The 22315-nt window shown below is 37.8% G+C and overlaps 1 protein-coding gene across 1 annotated transcript in view; it reads right to left on the bottom strand.

The window, feature by feature from the left end:
- Positions 1 to 4297: 4297 nt before the first annotated feature.
- LOC135839927 (uncharacterized) overlaps positions 4298 to 22315 on the bottom strand; it is a 259550-nt gene continuing 241532 nt past the window's right edge. Inside the window, exon 6 of the mRNA XM_065356198.1 lies at positions 4298 to 10136. Coding sequence (XP_065212270.1) covers positions 10042 to 10136 — 95 coding nt within the window. The 3' untranslated portion in view covers positions 4298 to 10041. The remainder of the gene's footprint in view (positions 10137 to 22315) is intronic.

Genomic DNA, 22315 nt, shown 5'->3' with positions numbered 1-22315 from the left:
TTACGACACTCCGTCAAACGTTGACAAAGGCATTAACGGAGGTCGAAGCACCAGTTAACTATTGTTCATTGGTCCGTCAACATTTGACGGAACGTTGACAAAGTGTCGTAATTCCAGCCCTTGATAAAATTTGGAATGGTCAAAGCTTTTTTTCCTGCAACAGTAGGCTCATTAAAATTTGGAATTAAAGAAATACTTTCCATAACACAGTCGACTCAATATCCATCTCAACAGGTCTGACATTGTCGTTTGGCTTTAACAGAGATGTAGGTAATCATTTGACCAGTTTTTTTTTTTGGTATTCTAAAAAATCATCAATACACCATTCTGCAGAAGACCAACTTTTCCAGCCACCATGCCTTTTTATTTATAATTGATTTGCACCAGCATTTGCCGGAAATGTCTCAGAAGTTCATCAGAATGAATGACCTACCATTGTAAATAATGATGTATGAAATTTGGATACCTATACGTACAATATTGAGAAGTAAGTAATTGTAATTTTTCAAGATAATTTGTGTTTGAATATTTCAGTCAATTTTCCACTTGGTGGAATATTATACTTAACACTCGAATGAAAAATTATTGAAAAGGAGGTCAGCTGATTTTCTGTTTTTTACTTATTTGATTTTTTTTCGATGCAGGAAGCTCTGTACAAGAGGGTGTTGTCCAATTTTGAAAATTTAGCAATCTGTATCAGCATTAAAGCAAATTTATTTCATCCAATAAACTGTTGCAAGTGCATTTACCTTTTTGATAGTTGACAAAAAAATTGGTCATCTAGGTTATTTGGTCTCAACAAATTGTACTTTTTGACTATTGCAACATGTTTGGGTTCATGTATTGTAAACGATCAAGGTTTTTTATTTTTGGTTTTGGGAATTCTAACAAATCCTAAGGGGTGAGTATCATCGAGAATATCCACATCTTGAATAACGACATTAATTAATTCATCTACTCTCATAGCACCACAAATACTGGAAATCATGACAACCTACAATGAGATCATTTTAGATTACAAGTATAGGAACTGTTTGAATTATAAATATTGCATAAATTTACCTTGAGAACCAGAAAATCAATTGGAGCTTTTGTTAAAAATTTTGTAACGTCGTTAGGCGCGAATACTTCTACCCTTTTACTTTCAAAACCTTTGCTTTTTCTTTTTAAAAAAGAAATTACCTTCTAGAATTTTGATAAGTTGATGTCATGATCCAAATTTATGGTGGCTTTAAGCATAGAGTACCTGCTCCACAAGGTCGATGGGTTTTTTGTTTCCAACATTTCTTAGGATCGTTTCTTCCACAAAACCCCTGTCTTCCTGAACATTCTTGGAGCGTTTCCATTTTTGGAAATCATCATAGGCTTTTTGGTATAACTGACGCGATTGGGGAGGCAAAAGATCGTCTAATACTGCAGATGCAGCAATATCTAGATCAAAATTTGAAGTTGTACTTGTAGAATTTTCACCTACTACAAATACTTCTTCTTCACTGTCATCTTCCGATAATATTTTTGCGAATAATGAAACAATTTGGACGTAGCGCGCGGAGTGGCTGAACTCTGGCGGCAAAATTGAAAAGGTGCGAAAAGGTGAACAACAAACCCTGCGCCATCCCCTCTGCCCTCCTGGAGAAGGAACGGAAAGTTTAGAAAAATTTTGTGATTGGTGGCTGACGTGTGTTGTTCACCTTTTCGTTACCTACTTAACAGCATGCACACTAGCGCTCCATACCTATTCTAATGAATTGCGAATCAAGAATATTTATAGGGCAAAACGCCCTGACATCACAAGGTGTATAAATGGTGGTATCTCTTGATTCCCCTTACATTCTGTAGGCTTCATTGGCTTCAAGCTAGTGATTGTTCTGTCCACTTTGCATTTTGATATGCCAAAACTTTCAAACCATCTGGAGGATCTCATTATTTTAAGGCTTTAAATTGTAGAGAATTTTGTCCCCTTTCCAACTGTATTAAATTTTTTGATATCCGCAAAAGTCTTCCTTGAGAAAATTCACTCAACTAGCTGAAAAAGGTAGCCAATTCAACATATTGTTCTGTTCAATTTGCACTTTGAGGCAACAGAACTTTTGAACGATCTTGAAGACCTCATTATTTTATGGCTCTAAATTGTAGAGGATTTTGTGCCCTTTCCAACGGTAATAAATTTTTTGAAATCCTCAAAGGTCTTCCTTGAGGAAATTGACTTGAGTAGAAAAATGCGGCAAAATTCAACTCATTGTTCTGTCAGCTTTGCACTTTGAAGTGGTAGAACTTTTAAACCATCTCGAGGACCTCATTATTTTATGGCTTTAAATTGTAGAGAAATTTGTGCCCTTTCCAACGGTAATTGAAAGGAGCATCATACAAATCATTAAGGGGAGAGGGGGATCGTGCGTTGTTATATGTAATTGAAGCGTACGTTTCCAAACGGCATCTAGGTTCATTTTCAAGGTTTCTGAGGTTGCAACGCCATCTAGTATAAAGTCGCGGCGCAAAATGGCTGATTTTTTGATATGTTGTGCCCAAGGGTCTTGGCTACAACGTATCAAAAAATCAGCAAATTTGGGCCATTTCTACGTTTCCAAACTGTACTAAGTAGTAGGTCTAGGTACATAGTACATACCATGAATTTCTTATAAATGAAGGGCCCAGTTCCAAGTCGGCCTAAGTCCATTTTTATCATTTTTGAGTTAGCAGCGTCATCTGGCGGTACAGGTCGGTTAACACCTTTACCACCTTGTCCCAGCACCTGGCGTTACTTTTTTCGCTCAGGAGCGCTGTTTTGCCGACTCGAAAAAAAAACGATTATTTTACTCATTTTTTTTTTCAGAACAGACGAAATTTGAAGGTGCTTTGAATGAAATTGTTTCAGAAATGTATTAAATTAATGATTCGTGAATTTTTTTTTGAAAAAACGCATTTTTTTCAGTTCTTTTTCGAAATTTTTAACGTCAGATAATTCCAAAGTGGCCTAAGTCCACTTTTTCTGACTCTTTGACGCGCTCTGGAGCTGAAAATACGCAAAATTAAAAAAATACCAATACGGTACTTTAAAGCAGAGAGATCAAGCTTCACAACCATATAATCACATCATTTATTATTGAAGCGGAAGGGCGAGGAAAACAGTTATTTGCGTTTTTCTCGAAACGGAAAAAATGGACTTAGGCCGACTTGGAACTGAGCCCTTCAATGTTTTTTTTGGACTCGATGCCGTTTGGAAACGTACGCTTCAATTCATTGCAAGTATGCGAGTGAAGAATTGGCATCAACCTAGGTATATCAGTTATGACCAAAAACAACTAATCTAAGGATTTATCACATAAAATACAAATTTCAGCCATTGGGGGGGGGGGAGGGGGGGTCAGCTTGGTTTTCAAGGAAGAGGGCTAAAATCGTCGTGAGAGTTTATTTTACTCGAAAGGGACTTTTTAAAAATAATAGAACGTGAAAATTTAACATTTAAAATTTTACAGCGAGTTTGTATTTTTTCAATTTTTTGAAAATTGAGGCGCCATGCCACCGCAGCTCGAGTTTTTCGAAAATGGAAAACATATAAAATAGGGAATTATTTTCTCTCCGGCGGCCACCACTTTGGTGGGTGGAAGGGGGGAAGAAAAATCCCAACTTAGAATATAAGGGCCACCCTAGTGAGTCTGAGTATATGTGTGATGAAACAAAATGAAACAAAACAGTGTAGCAAATTTTTATACTTCTTTTTTTTTCTATTTACTCACATATAACATCGATATAAATAGGTAAAAAAAAATTGTACAATTTCTAAATTCAATAATATAAATCATTCGCCAATTTTTTGGAAAATGTACTTTTAAATGGTAAAAGAAAATAAACGTAGGTAATCTTTTTACACGTTTTAACGTGTTTGCTCATCGTAACGAACAATTGTATAAATTCATCAAAATACATACATTTTTTTTACATTTATAATTATGTAATATAAACTCGGATAATACGACGTATTTATTTATTATAAAAATTCTTATACAAAACAAAAGGGGAAAAAACAATTCTTTATCTTTTTTTTCTCTCTCTCTCTCTCTCTCTCTTTCTGCCTACGTCTCTGGCGTATTTAAATTACATGTAACAAATGCGTACCTACAATGACACATGTATCGCGACCGTATGTCCACACTATGCACAGCACAGAGCTTTCGTGTCGTGTAGTTTTTGAAAAAGAGATCCTACATTCGGTTTCTATTTATGTCTTCGCTCTCGTACATACGAATGTGAAAAACATAACGAAAAACTCGCGTATAATTCGAATTTTTATGGTAAAAAAAAAAAGAGAAAAAAATGGTCGCGATACACATGTACGTACGAGTATGTACTGTAGTGTACGTAGACACAAAAGTATGTACTTACATAGGACACGACGAACAGACCAGAGAGAGAAAATATTCGTTTAATACTTAAAAAAAAAAAAATGCGTGTTCATTTTCCTCATTCGCATGGTAACCTTTTATAACGCTTTTGCCTACATGCTACGAGTAAAATGCAGCCAGGTCAGGCCAGGGTATTCGCAGAGACTTAGGCTGGTATCCTAAAACCATTGCTTAAAGTTAGGCAATGGCTAAGCAATGCAGGACGCTAGCTTATTGGCTAAGCAACCAACAATCCGGTGCTTAGTTGTTGCTTAAGCGATCATTTTCGTTTTAGGATACTAGCCAAAGACTGGTATACTACGAGTACAACCTATACCTTACCCATTCTATGAAGTGTAGTAGCCAGTTAGGTAAGGTTGTAAGTACATTACATATATTTTTCGAGTGGACAATATTTTTTCAAGAGGTCGTGTTTTGATTCGGTTGTGTGTAGTGTACTTGTGTACATAATATTTAGGTATGGAAGTTGAGCCGAGTACCGGCGTGGCGTGGCGTGGCGTGGCGTAATTGATGTGAAAGTTTTTCGTTCTACCTTGTACGTGTACGTATGTCGCATCGAGGGATGGCAGAAATATGTACATCTACATACGTGTTCGTGGAGGGTCGCGAGACGCGAGACGCGAGACGCGGGGGGGAGATTGAATTATTTATGCACGGTTTACGACTCGTCGTCGGCTAAAGACGCGTCAACTTGCATGTCTGCATGTAAAGTGTACAATACGACTAATACGAGACGTCGTCGTGGAGAAAATCTGGCATGGCATAGGATACCGTCAACTTCGCGTGTGTTGTGAGAAACCAAAGTAACTAGCCGAGTAACACTGGAAAGAAAAAATACCTATAGGTACTACCTACTTTGGATGAAAATGTTGTCTGTCTGGATATTTGAAAGGATAATAGGTACTTGTACGAAATTTTGATTGTAGAAGCGAGCAGTTGGTCGAAAAGTGAACAAAATGATTACCTACCCAATGTAGACGGGTTTCTACCCAGCATAGAAATTCTGTATTCCGGAGCAAAAACTAAAAGGGATGAGAGTTCATTTTTCTCGACTTTTTGATTTCTATACTCGTATCATTGTAACGCTCTTGAAATCCTCTTTTTAATGATGTAAAAATCTCAAAATCGTAAAAAATGGGTTTCCATCCCCTTATTTGCTTCGGAGTAGACGCAGAATTATGAAAGCTGTGAACGGTAATCAGTACCTAAGTAGGTACATACCTAGACCTACATACTTACTCGTATTTAAAAAATCGCAATTTTAATAAAATTTCACAGGAAAAGGATACTGATTGAACTTGAATTTTCAAATGTGTACGTAACGTACGAGTATATTGCTGCTCAAAATATTGGTTTGCATAAAAAAATTTCTAATTTCAAAATTCGACTTTGACACCGTTGAAAATTGTGTATTTTCATTTTGAAAGCCTGGTCGTAAACTCTTTCACTCTGCAAAATGTACTTAGACACATTCGATCGAATTTTGCTTGCTTTTTGATGTTGCGCTCACCAATAATTTCCGAAAATGTCACCTTTGAGCTCCAACTAGTGATGCCTATTGCCTAACGTACCCGCAAATTCCACAAATGATTGTGACGTATATGCTTAATTGCTTATAAATGTATGTATTATGTATCTACCTATTTGTGATTTTCATCATCGAAAGTTGTTCTACAAACGGAAAAACATGAAAAAAACAGGACAATGTCTCATATTTTATTTGAAAGGAAGGAAGGAAGAAAGAAGTGGTAACAGGAAAATTCATTGCGCGAAGTTCATCGCGCGAAACTCATTGCAGGGTAAAATTCATCGCGAGGAAAAATTCATTACGGAGGAAAATTCACCTTTGTACTAAATTGACCGCAAGGGAAAATTCCACGCGGAAGAAAATTCATTGTGTGGGAAAATTCACTGTCAGGGGATTTGAATTTAACCCTTTCACCACAGCTGGGCTAAATTTTCAAAAATAATTCAGGGGCTACAATGCTACATCCATTTACTATTCGCGAATTAGTCCAATTCAATGCTTACAAGGGAAGCCCCCCACATGAGAATCTCCGATTTGAATGAAACTTGGACTGTTGGAAAGAGGACCTCAAAAAACACCCATCCCCCAATTTTCAGCTGCTTGTTGATTTTTCGATTTTTGGCGAATTTTTGAAGTTTTGTGTACCTACTCAGGAAAAGCTGTTCAACTCACAAAATGGGGAAAAACTACAAATATCCATCTCTCCCGCGTATCAACTTCCGGAGCTCAAATTTGGGCCAAAAGTAGTCATTTAGATACCTGATTGACTCATACCACCATTGGTCGGATCCGACCTTCCGGTCAGAAAACAGAATTTTTTACTTTTTTTCATTTTTTACCCATACAATGACAAAAAATATGGTTTCTGATGATAATTCCAGATCCAGGCGACGGTACTAATAATCGATTAGGTACCATATCAAGCATAAACCCTTCGGCCAAAATTTTAGCGCTCAAATTCATGTGGTGGGGAGAAACGGTCATTTTTAAAATTTGCCGAAAATATGAGAAAAAAAGTAAAAAATTCTGTTTTCTGACCGGAAGGCAGGATCCAGCCAATGGTAGCATGGGTCGATTTGGTATCTAGCACAGATCGTTTGACCAAAATTAGATTACACTAACTTTGCATTCGTTGCCCAAGATATACGTTATACTACGATGAATTTTCCCTCGCGATCAATTTAGTACAACGGTGAATTTTCCTCCACAATGAATTTTTCCTCGCGATGAATTTTACCCTGCAATGAGTTTACGGTGAATTTCGCGCGATGAATTTTCCTGTAATCGAAAGAAGTACCTATTACATAAGAAACGTCAGGGAAAACTAGGTATGTATTACGTACTTGTTTTTGTTTTGCTTTCTGTTTTCCAAATTCTGAAATGTCATTACCTATGGCTTGATTATTTCCGTTGCTTTTATCGTCTTTGATAAGTTTTTTTTTGGTTTTTGTTTTTTTTTTGGTAATTTTGTACACGATAAGTTCAGATAAGTGAATATTGCAACTCAGTACCTTCGAAAAAGCAACAATACACGATGCTCCGTCCGTGATTTAAATTGCATTGGTGGAAAGGGGGAAGAGGTTTTGAGAGGACGGATTGAAAAAAAAGTGTGAAAAACCTGCGAATTAATAACGATTAATATGTCACTTCGCTTCTGATTTTTTTAAAAATTTTGATCAATGGCTATGGACTTCTGTTCTGTACCCAGCGCGGGAGTTGAAATTTTATCTTAAAAATTGAGTGGTCGAAGGGAGGATTGAAAAGTGTCTTTGTCTACAATTGGACCAGCTTCATTTTGGTTCGATGAGTTGGTTAAAAAAGTAAGCCTCCTTTTTTACAAAAAAAAAACAAAAACAAAAAAACAAAAATAAAACCCTCCCAGTGGATAAAAATTCACTCGATTTCTTTCATCTTTCGAAAGTGTTTGTTATCCTTAAACTATGCCGCTGCCAGTACGAAATTTTTGGATTTTTCAAAACCCGAGCTTCGAAGATTTTATTCAAAAATGGCAACGGATAAGTGTAGCGAATAAGTTTTTAAGACATTTTTACCGCTCTCAATTCTCCGCCTCGTTTAGACTCCGAGAAGGTGGCGAATTTCGTAAATTCCCGTCGAAAGTTTGCTCGAAAGAAGAAAAAAGGGTCTGTTAATACCCTCCCCCCCCCTCGGCCTCCTCCCCTCAAAAAAAGATCTAAACGCGTTATTCTACTGATTTTTAGAAATTTTGTTCAAAAGTCGGTTAAAAGAGGCGTATAAAAAACGGCGAATCCGAGTTTATGAAAAATTCTCACCTATAGGTACCTCTACCTACTTCTATGTACTTACTACTTACCTATATAGGACATAGGTCTTTTTCTTTAAATTTTTTGAAAACTGGAAAACTCACTCCCTTCTTCCAAACTCTATAGTAGGTATGTTTCGTGTTTTGCAACTTGCAAGTATTTCGCGGGATTAAACTGCAAATGTCACACTTTTTCTTCTCTCCATTCAACTCGCCGCCATTCTAGAAAATCTTTTCCTAACTTATTCGCCGATTCGACGAGGAAAAATGACGATGATTTTCCAAAAGGAAGAGCCGAATGCGATATTCTGATGGAATCGCTCGAATAACGATCCTATTGCGAGGATTTTCGGGGTGGCTGGCGTCGTGGAATGTGGGTCAAGTTTCGAAATTATAAATTATCGTACGCGTAATTAAAACACGCGTATCATTTTCGATTTATATCGCTTCAAATACGTAAAAGACTCGAGATAGGTACCTATCGAGGTCTTAAAATTTTAGGTATTTATATTTTTTTCCCCGTTTTATCGCCAATATATTAGAATATCCAAAATTAGGTACATATTTACGAAAGCGTTAGGTACATTTTTCGGCAGCTTACCTACTTTTTCCGAATTCGATCTCAGTTCCCTCTTTTGATTGATGGGAGCGGCGATTCTGCGAAATTTTTCTGTCTGGATGTGTCAAAAATACTCGTATCGAGATTGACAGGGCTGATCATACGGTAGTTATTGGTTTCTTCTCTGAATTTTCAATTTTCAGAAAATTCAGAGGAGAACGTTCGCGGTAAAGCGAACAAGCTACGAGTACTCGTACAAACACGCGTTGTACGCTTATCCACAACCTAATTTTTGGTGTTACAGTATTATTTTATACGCATACCTTTATCACCTACACCTATACCTACGCATCTTAAATCAATAAAGGAACTTTTTCAATTCGAATTGCACCCGGATTTTTAAACTTTTAAATAAACGTAAAAAAAATTCACTCGAAATTTCGTTCTGTGATTACAATTTTCTACGAGGGGTTTTTATTTTTGTTTACAAAATACATAACGTTTATTTATAAATATTCCAACCATGTACATACTTAAACATTTAGTTAAATAGTATCAAAAATTATATAAATCACAAAATTATTACATCGTTAGATACAGCAAAAAAAAAAAAAAAAAAAAAAAACGAGCCGCGTGATTATTTTAGGTACAATATTCAGTTCAAAAAAAAATTTATACACTTACACAAAATACACGCACATTTCACAGTCATTGTATACAATAGGTATGTTCTTTTCGAGTAAAGTACGTACGCGATTAACGTGTGGAATTCGACCCAAACTCCTTCCTCTATTCTACACACACACACACCCCCCCCCCTCCTCAAAGCCTCGGGGGTAACATTTTAAAGCACATTTGGCGTAGTTGGTACCGCATTATTTCGGCATTTCGCGTACAACAAAAAAGGGGAGGAGGCTCGGTGCAAAGTTAGGATTTTTGCGCGGATGCCGTATTGTTCCCCGGTGCATTTTATCGTTAATAGCGTACTTTTTTCGAAAGAATTAGCGCGCTTCACTTTTTCATCGTTTACCATACACGGGATACGAGTGAAGCGTTGTTAATGGTTTCGTAGAGGGAGGGGGGCGGGCGCGAGGGCCGGTTGACTTCGAGTCGTACGAGTATAAGGTATGTTACATGTAAGTATATCTAAGTTTTCGAATGTAGTGGGCTGGATGACGAGTATGCCAATTTTATTACATTTCTGTGGGGTAAATTTTTTTCTCGCCGCCGCGCCGCGCCGTCGATTTACGGAAAGGGCTATTTACAATAATCACAAATTCGTTAGTCGATATTTCAATAATAGGATCGTCGAGAATGGTAACATCGGACTGCATATTCGGAATGATGCCATACTCTGCGATGTAACTGCAAACAGAATGAAATATTTGCGTTAATACTCGTAATGTGCTAAATACGATTAAGGAAAGTCGTATACCTACAGTACGTGACGTGGTGTTTAATAACTTAATTTACGAGCGATTCGATCGATTATAACTACATATATGTATCAAATTGTAATATACCTATATATAGGTTCACGACAGCAGGCTTATGAACCCATGTGCAGGTTAATCTTGCATAAAAAGTGAACCAGTAGGTTTACGCGCCTGGCTCACTTGGTAAATAAACTTGTTACATAACAAGTCAGCCACCCGTTTCAAACCAGTTTTGTCAATGTTCGCTGCGTTGCTGCGTTCAGTAATTGTTCATTTGTTCCCCAGAGCTGTTCGCTAGATGTATGTACAGTGTACACAATGTACAATTGTACATACTCGTAGTACCAGCGCCGGGCCTATAGAATAGGAAGCACTGGTCGGCATATACACAAAGCCCCGTTAAAATTGGGGGAATGCGTGATAATAAATTTGACTACCTAATGATTTTTCTGCATTTTATCGCTCTATGGGAATACTGTTGATACCAAAAATTTTGATGCGGTTCAGACTTTTTTGCAATAAAACAATTTTCACAAAATTCAATTTACTTACGAGTAGTTTAAATTTTTTTGACAAAATTTTCTCCAAAAATTATTATTCTTTTCCTCGATAGAGCTAAATTATAAATTTCAACGACTGCGCAATCAGAATTATGATTTTTGTTGATCGGAACAAAAATTAAAAATGATTTTCAAAATTTTAAAATTTTCTAAAATTGGCTCATATGCCTGTCGGGATGCCCGTATATATAGGTAGGTGATAGCCAATAGGTATAGGTAAATATTGATGACAGACATTGGGATGAAAAGTAGTCGCCGTTGCTTTTACAATAATATTTGTATAGGTAGAGCCGTAGAGGTAGGTAGCTAGGTACTCAATTACTCATCCATTCGAGAATAGCTGTGGTGGAATCTCAAAATTGAGCATCGATCATTTCATCTATTCTCAAGTACCTACCTATCAAATGAGCTATCAACCAACTCCCTAGCTCCAGGGATGGGGGGGGGAGAGCGTGAAGCTACCACCTCTCAAAGTGATGTGATTTTAATAATTTTACATTTGTGATTTGTCGCGAGAAAACGAACCTAGTGTCCAAAACGTAAATTTACAGGAAGGGCATTTGAAGTTTCGAGTCTTATGTATCAGGCGATCCAGTGGCGTAGCCAGGGGGGGCGAAGGGGGCCATTCCCCTCCCCCTTACGAGTGAAAATTTGAAAGAAAACATGCAAAAATGGACGTTTTTTTGTTGTTCGGACCCATTTTTTCTAAAAATTTTCGCTCTGGCTTCGCTCGAGCAGTAATTTTGCCTTCATTTTCATGGAATCACCACACATAACGATAGGTTTCCAGAAAATTACCCCTCATTTCGATTTTTCATGCCTAAAAATCTGGTTTTGCCCCCTACTTGAGAAAATCTTGGCTACGCCACTGAGGCGATCTAAAATTTGTAGGTCTGTGAAACTTGCACCACTTTTGGCCCCCACGAGTGCCAACATAACCCGATATTTTTTTTTCAGAATCATCACATTCAAAGTTGCCAAGTTCAAGGGTACCATTTGTTTCGCCGCGGACGTTTAGCCGCGGACATTTCGCCGCCGCCGAAAAAAGGTCATTTATGAAAAAGCGATCATTTCGCCGCCACAGCGATACATTACGCAATACATATCTGATTCATACATGAAATGAACCGAATGAAAAGTAGATGCGTAATACACGATCCAAAAAGGACGCGATCTACTGAAGAGCATTAGTTGGCCACAGTCCCGATAAAAAAAAGAAAGAATTAACGAGCGAATCCTGAAAATAGTTCAACAATACGACAGACGTTCAATCAGTGAATATTTAGAGGCAATTGCCCATAATTTGAAGGGCCAGATGGAAGAAGGGCTCCCTCGGAAAAACATAGTTTTGAGAAAAACGCGTTTCAAGTTTTACTTTAGTTGCCAATTAAAAACTACTCAACGTATTGATTTGGGGTATTAGGTGTTTTTTTTCAAATTTGAAGTGTCAGCAACAAGTATTGACCATCACCTGCCAAATATTTTATCCACATCTTCGAAAAAAAAATGAGATTTAAAAACATGTAGCTTGCTCTAGGAACAAGATCATGAACTGAAACTCACACCTTAGGTAGCTATTAAGACTTCAAGGAACTCAAATCACCAAAGTGCGGGAAAAAGGCCTCCGGCCGAGGAGACCCTTTTTCCATCAGGCCCTTCATTTGTACTTGTAAACATGCGAATAATGTTCCTATTTCCTACCTACTTATACTTAATTTTATAATTCTCATTCTTATAAAAATATAATTCAATTTTTCATCATTAAGTAATGTTTCACTGTGGCGGCGAAATGACCGCTTTTTCATAAATGACCTTTTTTTGGCGGCGGCGAAACGTCCGCGGCGAAACAAACAGTTCCCCAAGTCCAATAATCAACATTTCCCAAAATCAATTTTTTCGATGTTTTCGAATTTTTCGCCAAAAATGTTGCAAAAACTACCCGAGTATGAATTGAAGAATAAGTTATTATGTATTATTAAAATCACATTTCTTAACAAATTTGTTCCAGGTGAAAAGAGTTGATTTTTCCAGCTCAAGCCTTACTCAAATTTCAAAATATGGCACAAATCCTCCAAATGTGAGCCGATTGTTGCAAAAACTTGCATTTCAACTCCCCAGAACATACCTTTCGAGAAAATCAAAAAAAAAATTTTTTTTCCAACTTTTAACGTAGTTGCTCTACTTTTTTGACCTCAGATTTAGGGTCAAGAGAATCGTTCGCGAACGTTTCAACCCACACAGTCGGATTCAGCACCCTAAGTACTACTAATATCCACCATAAAAAAGATATCAATTTTTTGGACACTAACGTAAGTTGGTTTTCTCGTGACAGATCACATTTTACGACTTGGGACTTGTAATCTGTTCTAATTGATCGAATCGAGTCAAACTTGGGCAATGGGATTCTTTTGGAGGCTGGTATAATAAAAGGTCATTCGCGTTACACTCGAAATAATTGAAACGATCGACGAATCAATAACGCTTCAAGTACTTACATAATTAAGTACGAAAAAAGCACAACGTGTAAAAAGTTGAAAAGAAAAGGATCGCATTACTACATGCGCAATGCGCATTAAAAACTAGCAATATACGCTACGAAGCAAATAGACGGAATACAGAAAACAGAATGAGTAGAAAATTACTCTAGCAATACATCCGAACGCGTGGAATGCGTAAGGTAACAATCTACGTAGGTAAGTGGGGAACAAGACAAAATGTACCTAGCGTATGTATGTACTTTCAACACGTTCGTTCGTACTGTGTACGAGATGAATATTCTAAAATTAGAAGCGGGTAATCCGCTAACAGCGGCTAAAATTGACCCCTAAGTAGGCGGGGTTGAAGTTGAAAATTACAGAAAGGTAATTTTTTTGGTGGCGCATAATATGTACGAGTCCGAATTGATGAAAAGGATTTACAATCGTACCATTGGTCAGTATAGTCAGTGTCAGTACATCTACCTACATACCTCCAATTGTGATCAACATATCGAAATTTCAGCTTCCTAGGTCATCCTCCGTCCTCGCTTCTTCTATGGAGCGGAGATGACCTAGCAAGCTGAAATTTTGGATATGTTGATCACAATGGGGGTACCGACGCGACACACCGACCGCTTTTCATCCATTTCAAGCCCTATCACGCCCCTCCAGAAAAACTACCTTTCTGTAATTTTCAACGTTGATCCTTCCCACTCCAGGAGTCAACTCTAGCTTCTAAAAGCGTCCTCGTACGAGTATTCCTCAAGATTGACTTTATTTGATCAATTAGAACGGGTTCCATACGAGTCCCGAGTGATAAAAAAATGTAAAATTATTAAAATCACATCGCTTCGAGGGGTCGTAGCGCCACCCCGCCGCCACACCTCCCCCCCTTAGGGCTAGGGAATTGGTCGATAGCTCGTTTGAGAGGAGATGAAAATGTTCACCGAGCTCGTTTCTTCTCAAAAGTTGATATTTCGCAAATTTTTGGCAAAAAACTGATTTTAGGGGACTCGAATCTACTTTAGGGGGAAGGGGAGTTGGAGTAGCTCCAGGGGTAGGGGCGAGGAATTTTAGTACCTATAAGATACCCCCACCCCCTTCCACCGATGATAAAAATTTTGAAATCGACAAAAATAACGCTCGTTTAAAATACGAGTATACGCGAACTAACCGCGATGTTGTTTCGAAGCTTCTTTTTGGAATTGAAGGGCCCAGTTCCAAGTCGGCCTAACTCCATTTTTATCATTTTTGAGTTAGCAGCGCCATCTGGTGATACAGGTCGGTTAACACCTTTACCATCTTGTCCCAATACCTGACGTTACTTTTTTCGCTCAGGAGCGCTGTTTTGCCGGCTTGGGGGGGGGGAAACCGATTATTTTACTCATTTTTTTTTCAGAATAGACGAAATTTGAAGGTGCTTTGAATGAAATTGTTTCAGAAATGTATTAAATTAATGATTCGTGAATTTTTTTTTGAAAAAACGCATTTTTTTCAGTTCTTTTTCGAAATTTTTAACGTCAGATAATTCCAAAGTGGCCTAAGTCCACTTTTTCTGACTCTTTGACGCGCTCTGGAGCTGAAAATACGCAAAATTAAAAAAATACCAATACGGTACTTTAAAGCAGAAAGATCAAGCTTCACAACCATATAATCACATCATTTATTATTGAAGCGGAAGGGCGAGAAAAACAGTTACCTATTCGCGTTTTTCTCGAAACGGAAAAAATGGACTTAGGCCGACTTGGAACTGAGCCCTTCAATTGAGAGGAATGTGTGAACTCGAACAGTCGAACTTGTGTCCAAATCTGTATTACCTACACCTACGGTGTTTTAACGAGCAATATGATATCAATTTTAGGCAGTTGGAAATTTCGAAAAGCATCGATCTCGCATCTCTCAAAACTCAAAACTTGTTCCGTTTTCATCTGTTCGCGATTCAAATAATTAAATCGTTAACGTTTCGCGGTTTTGAAGAAACGCGGTGAAATACCTCCCTACCTCCCTACCTCCCTACCTATCGAAACGGAATACATTTTCCGCCTCGAAGCGCTCGTTTTGAGCGCAAAATAATTTTATAATGCGATCTAATCAATATTAATCAACTACGCGTACGCACATTTTAGATTTCCGCCGCAAGAAATTATGTAACAATGTATACGTATGTCTACGAGTATGTACTCGTACTCGTACTCGTACTCGTATTTTTGCCTTGACATTTTTACTCGTAGATCGACTGGTGATTTTGTAAAGTCGATTCGTATACCAATACCTACGCGTTAAAATTTTTCATTTTTCAATTCTAAAAAATTCCTGTAACCTCGTTTTCCGTATCTTTCAGCTGTTGCTTTAAGATTAGGTACATAGGCCTATGCCTATATGAATTACACACTTTCGAGATGTTTTACTCAAATGTGATACGTACATCGCGAGCGACGTCACGATTTGGTGGATTAATTAGCTACCTACGAGTATACCATATCGGTTAGTATAAGTACTTAGTACATAGGTACCTACATAGTACATACGTATACCCGGTATACCTAATTTGAAAAAAATGATGGCAGTATTCGACCTTTTCTCTTATAAAGCACTATCGCCATTCAGTCAGCTTTAAAAATCTCCTCATTGCTCATTACACTCGCTCAATAGTCAATATCGCTATCATTGAAATCCTGCAAAGGTGCGTTAGCAGTGGGGCTCTCTGCTGCTGCTTACCATCTTTGCAAGGTCCGCATACCAGCCTACCTACCTACCTACCTACCTACCTACCTACACTGAAGAAGAAGAAGAAGAAGAATAAGAAGAAGGAGGAGGAGGAGGAGGAGGAGGAGGAGAAAAAAAATTAATAGGAAAAATTCAATTTATTATTCCGAAGTAAACTTATTGCCGGCGAAAATAACGAAGTAGGTTAGGTAAAAAACTGGCCTTAATTTAATGCTAGAATGAAAAAGTTGTTAATTTCGACCCCGATGCAATAACGCTCACCATACCTACCTACCACTACCTAGTACCTCTACCTACCTACGCCGCAGTGAGAAAAAAAATGCGCTAAAAAAGCCTCTCTGAAATATGACGCGAAGTATGAGACGGGGCGGCCGGTGCGGTGGCATGAAGAAGGTTGATAGAGGGGAGATATGCCGGACCTGTAAGGGTAATATAGGGTTAAGTATATGTGTTGGTAACACTGATCACGCGTCGCGACTCAGGGCTACAAGCCCACGGAGCGGCGCTGCGGCTGATTGTTATAGTGTAGAGGTACGGAGTGATCGGTCGTGTCGACGCATTATAATCTCGGTGATGTATTATAGCCTTTCGAGGCAGGAAAACGTATTATATAATCATTAAGTGTTTTAATGTTTAATTAGTTTAAGTGTAAGTATCGTGTTGATACATATAAACCTTCTTACAAGGTATTTAATTGTGTTTTATTCTTTTATGTGTTTAATACAAAGTATTCACACGTGTTCTCTTTTACTTATTGTGTGATATAATTGGTATAGCCTCCAGCCGGGGTAAGTGATATATTCTTTGAGTATTCAGCTTATGCAAGTATCATCTAGTGGTACTTAATAACCCTACAAGGAGGGACTCATAGACGAAACCGTGTATCCAACACACTACCTGAAAAACAAATTTTGGAAAAATCCAACAACACATTAAACAAGAAAGAGATGGATGACAAATACAACTTCACACCGCGCAATACGAGTATTCCCGCCCGCCCTCCCGGTGATGACGATGATATAACACATCTACGTAAGTTACTACAAGATTCATGGAAATATGACAATACCCAAATGCAAACAATTTTCGATAATCAACGCGAACTAGCATCGCACATCGAAACAACAAAATCGATAGCAACCGAATCGAGAAGCATCGCTCAAACCGCAGCTGAGAGTGCGTCGACATCTGCGTCACACGCACTCGAAGCTTGCAATCAAGCGCAAAGCGCAGCTACAAACGTGCAGTATGTTAGACAAAAATTAGACGAACTAAACGACTGGGCAGTTAAATACTCAAACAATTTCGCGTCATTAGACGAAAGCTCAAAAAAGAAATTTGTTGAGAACGACAGAAGGATGCTCAACATCGAACAAACTGCAGCGGATCAAGCACAGTTAGTAAATAACTGTGCCATTAACCAAATAAAATTGACCAACACAGTATTAAAAATACATGATACACTACAGGCGAATCCGCAACAGCGAGCGATTACAGGCGCAGACTCGAGACCTACAAAAATTGACTACACAGCGATGCGTAATGCTGGCGTGTTCTTTAATGAACAACGACGATACTTCCCTTACGAGTACATAAATGCCTTCGAAGAATATATTCTTGGATTCAATGTAAATGAATTCTTAAAGGCCGCAGCCTTCCGAGCTAACATCGATACAAAAGACCAATGGGCATTTAAAAGCCTAAACTTACAAGTTAACAATTACGAACAATTGAGAGAAAATTTTCTCACTTTCTACTGGAACGCGAAAGCACAGCAAGATGCTGAAAACTTTTGCGACGAAGCAAAATACTGCCGTTCGTTACCAGAAATTATTGGATTTCTGGTACGATGGTTAGAAAACTTCAAAAATTCGACTATTAGAGATGAAAAATTCATCGTAGACATGATGAGAGACAAGACACCAAAAATGTATCTACCTTACGTGCAAAAGGAAGACCTAACGATCGACGAGTTCATTGATATTTTAAGAAAAATGTCGAAAAAAGAACATAATCCTCGACACAAGGAACTAAAATACACACCAGAAAAATTTACGACATCTAATACGAATCAATCTAATTTGCACGCAGCGCAAAATGCACTAATGATGCAGCAACAGCAAATGCTACAACAGTTCCAATCTAGATTTACACCGGAGCAATATGCTCAATTCTACAATCAACAAATGAATCAAAGGTCAAATAGACCTCAAAATCAAAATAATTGGAATCAAAATGGTCAAAGATTCCAACGACAACAGAACAACCAAACAAATGGCGGCCAACGCCAACAACACAATAGATTTCAACAAGGTACACAGAGACCACCCCTACCAATACAAGGTAGGCAACAACAACCTAATACGGATACGACGGTAGCTATCTACAAACCTCCACAAGGAGGAAATCAACAGCAAACATTACCGGTGAAACAACTGGAAATGGAAGGCATAATGCCAGATTACGGTCAAGAATACACACCCGATTACGGGTATGATAACTACGGCAATTATGTCGATTTCAATAATACAAATTATGACGATAACTTGGACGACACATACCCAGACACATCATTTAATTCATCACAAAATCATTTCGATACATCGATGGTCCAACCACAATCACCTATGACTTACCAATACCCACCGGTATTTCAAACACCTGCTTACTACCCCTACCCGCTAATGCAAATGCAAATGCCGACTTTCATGCCTCAGGTAAATCCAAATGCGCTCGCAGCTCAACAAGCAGCACAACAAGCGCTAATGGACCAACAAGCTGCTCAGCAGCAACAATCGAATACACCTCAAGGTACACTCACAGCGCCGGTAAATGCGCTAAACCAAACAACTGCGCAAACACAGGCGCAAGTGACAATATTACCTCCTCCGAAAAAAGAGACTGAAGAGGAAAAGAAGAAACGTTTAGAAAAAGAAAAAGCTGAGAAGCTTACGGGAAACAAGTAGAGCTAGACGACGCGGAGGCTTCGTCTAGCAAAAAGCTACCTCCACCAGTAATGCAAAGAAACACTTTTACGGAAGATTACGTATGGATTGGCGATGGAATCGTACACTTTATAAGACGAGGAACGGTACGCAGAGCCGACCAACTACCTGATTACATAAAGGATCAGATTGACATTCGAACATTACAAAAAATCATTAGTCAAACTAAATTTCCGATAAACTCGAAATACATATTGTCCGCAGGACAAATTGAATTCAACCACTTTAATGCACCCATAGAAATAGTAACAGAACAATTACGTTTAATCGTAAACTTACTGCTAGAGAAAAAGGCAGAACAAATTATTTTACTAATGCCAATAGCAAAACCACCTAAAAAAGGTGCACAAGCGATTACATTACATCGATACAAAGAATATCGAAAAGCTTTTCAACAAATTGCAGATGACCACCCAAGAGTCACATTTCACAAGCAGATAGCATACGAATTTCTACGTACAGAAACAGTCGAAAGCAACAAAAAAGGATGGTTCATTCAACCCGAAGAATCACCTAACAATGAAGTCATGCCAATCGAGGCTACCTTCCACTACTGTAAAGAATACGACAGGTACTATCCTGACATGGCAATGTTTCCAATCGTAATGGATTTAATATGCAAAATATTGCTAGAATTAGACGATTCAGGCGAAGAAATGCCTAAGACTGATACTCTGTTGAAAAAACCAACTGATTACGTAAGAGAAACACAATACAACGAATGTTGCAGAAAGAAAAATGAAGACAAAATTCAACTAAATCGTAGCATGATGAAAACTTTAGTAGCTGTTTTAGCTCAAAAAGTAGACATGAATCCAGCCACTGGAGAATACATGCGAAGAGAATTTCGACCACAAGCTAATCGAAAAGCTGAATTTATAAAAATTACTTACGATCCACCTGCCAAAAGTGCAGAGCTTTCAAGACCTTACAACATAGAGACGGCGATAAAGCCGAGATCAAAGAAACATATCTTAGACGAAGAAAAACAGATCGAAGATGACGATAAAACTGACATTGAAAATGAGATAAAAACATTTGAGGTAAAATCCTTGAACATGAATGGTACTATACCACCTGATAAAACCATACAATTTGAATATTACGAATACGAGTCAATACTCGGACTAAAGAAAATAAAAATTGACAATTTTGGAAATAGAGAAATCTATGAAGACAATGCACTACAAATGGAACCAAACAACCGCCTAAATGCGGCAATACTGATGATGCCTGACATAATGGATTTAAATGATGTAAAACTATCATTTGTAGGCAATTTAAAAGAAGATCCATGGATTAACATATGTAGATATGTACCAGACGAGGAGGAAGGTGAACATCCAAATCAAATCAAAAAAGTTGAACTAACAGTAGAGCAAAAAGCTCTAGACATAATAAGCTACATGAAAACAAATGAGAATGAAGCTCGTCACGAAACAAACATTCAAAGACCTACTATAGACATGGAAGATTATCATTGTTCTATTCCAATTTTTGTTGACAACATCCCGCTACCAGCTCAGCTGGACACGGGGGCATTGCCCAATGTAATGACAAAATCTATAGTAGATTATTTAACCAGAGAACATCCTCAATGGATCAAATACATAAAATTGGAACATCCAGTAAACTTAAAATTAGCTGATAATAAAATCATACAACCAATGACACACATTGTTGAACTATGCCTACGTATAGGCAACCACATGCTCACAATGCCTTTTTATATACTAGACACAACAGGTTACAGTATCATAATTGGCAGACTATCGTTAAGATATTTAGGTATAATGATTGATTGCAAAGAAAATCAAGAACATGCAATTTGTAGACCAAAAAATGGTCGACCCTTCCATATACCATTTCTCACAGAAGATGAACGATTCGAAATAGAACCCAGATTCGGCTATGGTGCGTTACCACTGAAAGAAATAAAAGTATTTCCAAAAAATGTACACAGTACAGTACACATGATAAAAACTCATACACAATACCTAGACGAAGATTGGGCACACGAACAGGAAAAAGCCAGAGAGCTTTACAAGAAAAATATGAAAATAGACTTGAACAATCTTGTCATCAAAGGATGGATTACACTTGAAGAAGCGAATAATGCTTGGAAACAACTAGAGGAATACTGTGACATTTTCAGCTTCAATGCTGGCAAATACAAGGGCGAACAAGTCCGATTTAAATTTATAAATGACATTAAAGAACCTGACTTAAAAAAATGGAGAGGAGAAAAATTCCGACCCTCACAAAAGATAATTGAATCTTTACGACGAGCTATATCAAAAATGCTGAAATTAGGCATAATTAGACCTTCAAGGTCAAACTACATAAACACCACAGCTCCAGTAATTAAAAAATCTGGAGACATACGTTTATGCTTAGACGCTGACGAATTAAACGCAGTTTTACAGAAAGTACTCACTGAACCAAGTCCGATAGAATGGATAATTTATGAGAATACAAGTGACAAATATTTTTGTACTCTGGACTTTACGTCAGGATTTTGGCAACTTGTTCTACATGAAGCTTCACGAAAATTCACAGCGTTCCAAGTATGCGGACAAGTTTATGAGTTTTGCAGACTCCCTTACGGTTTAAAAATATCAAGTGGAGAATTCGTCCACATGATGAACCAAGTTATTCCTGACCAGAAAGGAATCACAAAATTCGTCGATGACGTGAAGGTATCTGGAGCTACATTCCAAGAAACACTAAAAAGACTACTACATGTATTTGAACGCATTCGTGAAAATGGATTAAAATTAAATCCTACAAAAACACAATTTTTTCGCGAATACGCGGAGCACTTAGGTTTTGTAATATCAAAAGACGAAATTGCCAAACAAAAGGATAAAGTCACTAAATTTATGGAATTCGTAGATAAACACACAAACAAAAAAGGTAAATTTAATATTACGACAGTAAAACAATTACTACAACTAATTGGACTGACAGGTCTATATAGGAATTTTATTCCAAATTACATGCAATTATTGCGACCAATTTATAACTTGACTGTAGGTAAAAGTGCTAAAGATGGCAAAATACTTTGGGGCCCAGCCCAGGAAGAAGCCTTTGAAAAGCTAAAGACGGAATTCTGTGCAGACTTCACACTTCAGCCACCACCTCCTGACGTCGAGTTATACCTCGATACATACGTAAGTGAAGATGCTATGAACGCAGTTCTATTTTACATCACAAATAAAGATAAAAAAGACGAACAAAAGCATATATGCTTATTTGTATCAATTGCATTCGAAGCCCACCAAAAGAATTTTACACCTTTTGATAAAGACATGATGGCACTAGTCCAGGTACTTAAAC

The sequence above is a fragment of the Planococcus citri genome, chromosome 3 (assembly GCF_950023065.1).
Source record: "Planococcus citri chromosome 3, ihPlaCitr1.1, whole genome shotgun sequence".
NCBI lineage: Eukaryota > Metazoa > Arthropoda > Insecta > Hemiptera > Pseudococcidae > Planococcus > Planococcus citri.
The sequence above is the reverse complement of the archived record's forward strand: the minus strand, read 5'-3'. Positions and strand labels throughout refer to the sequence as shown.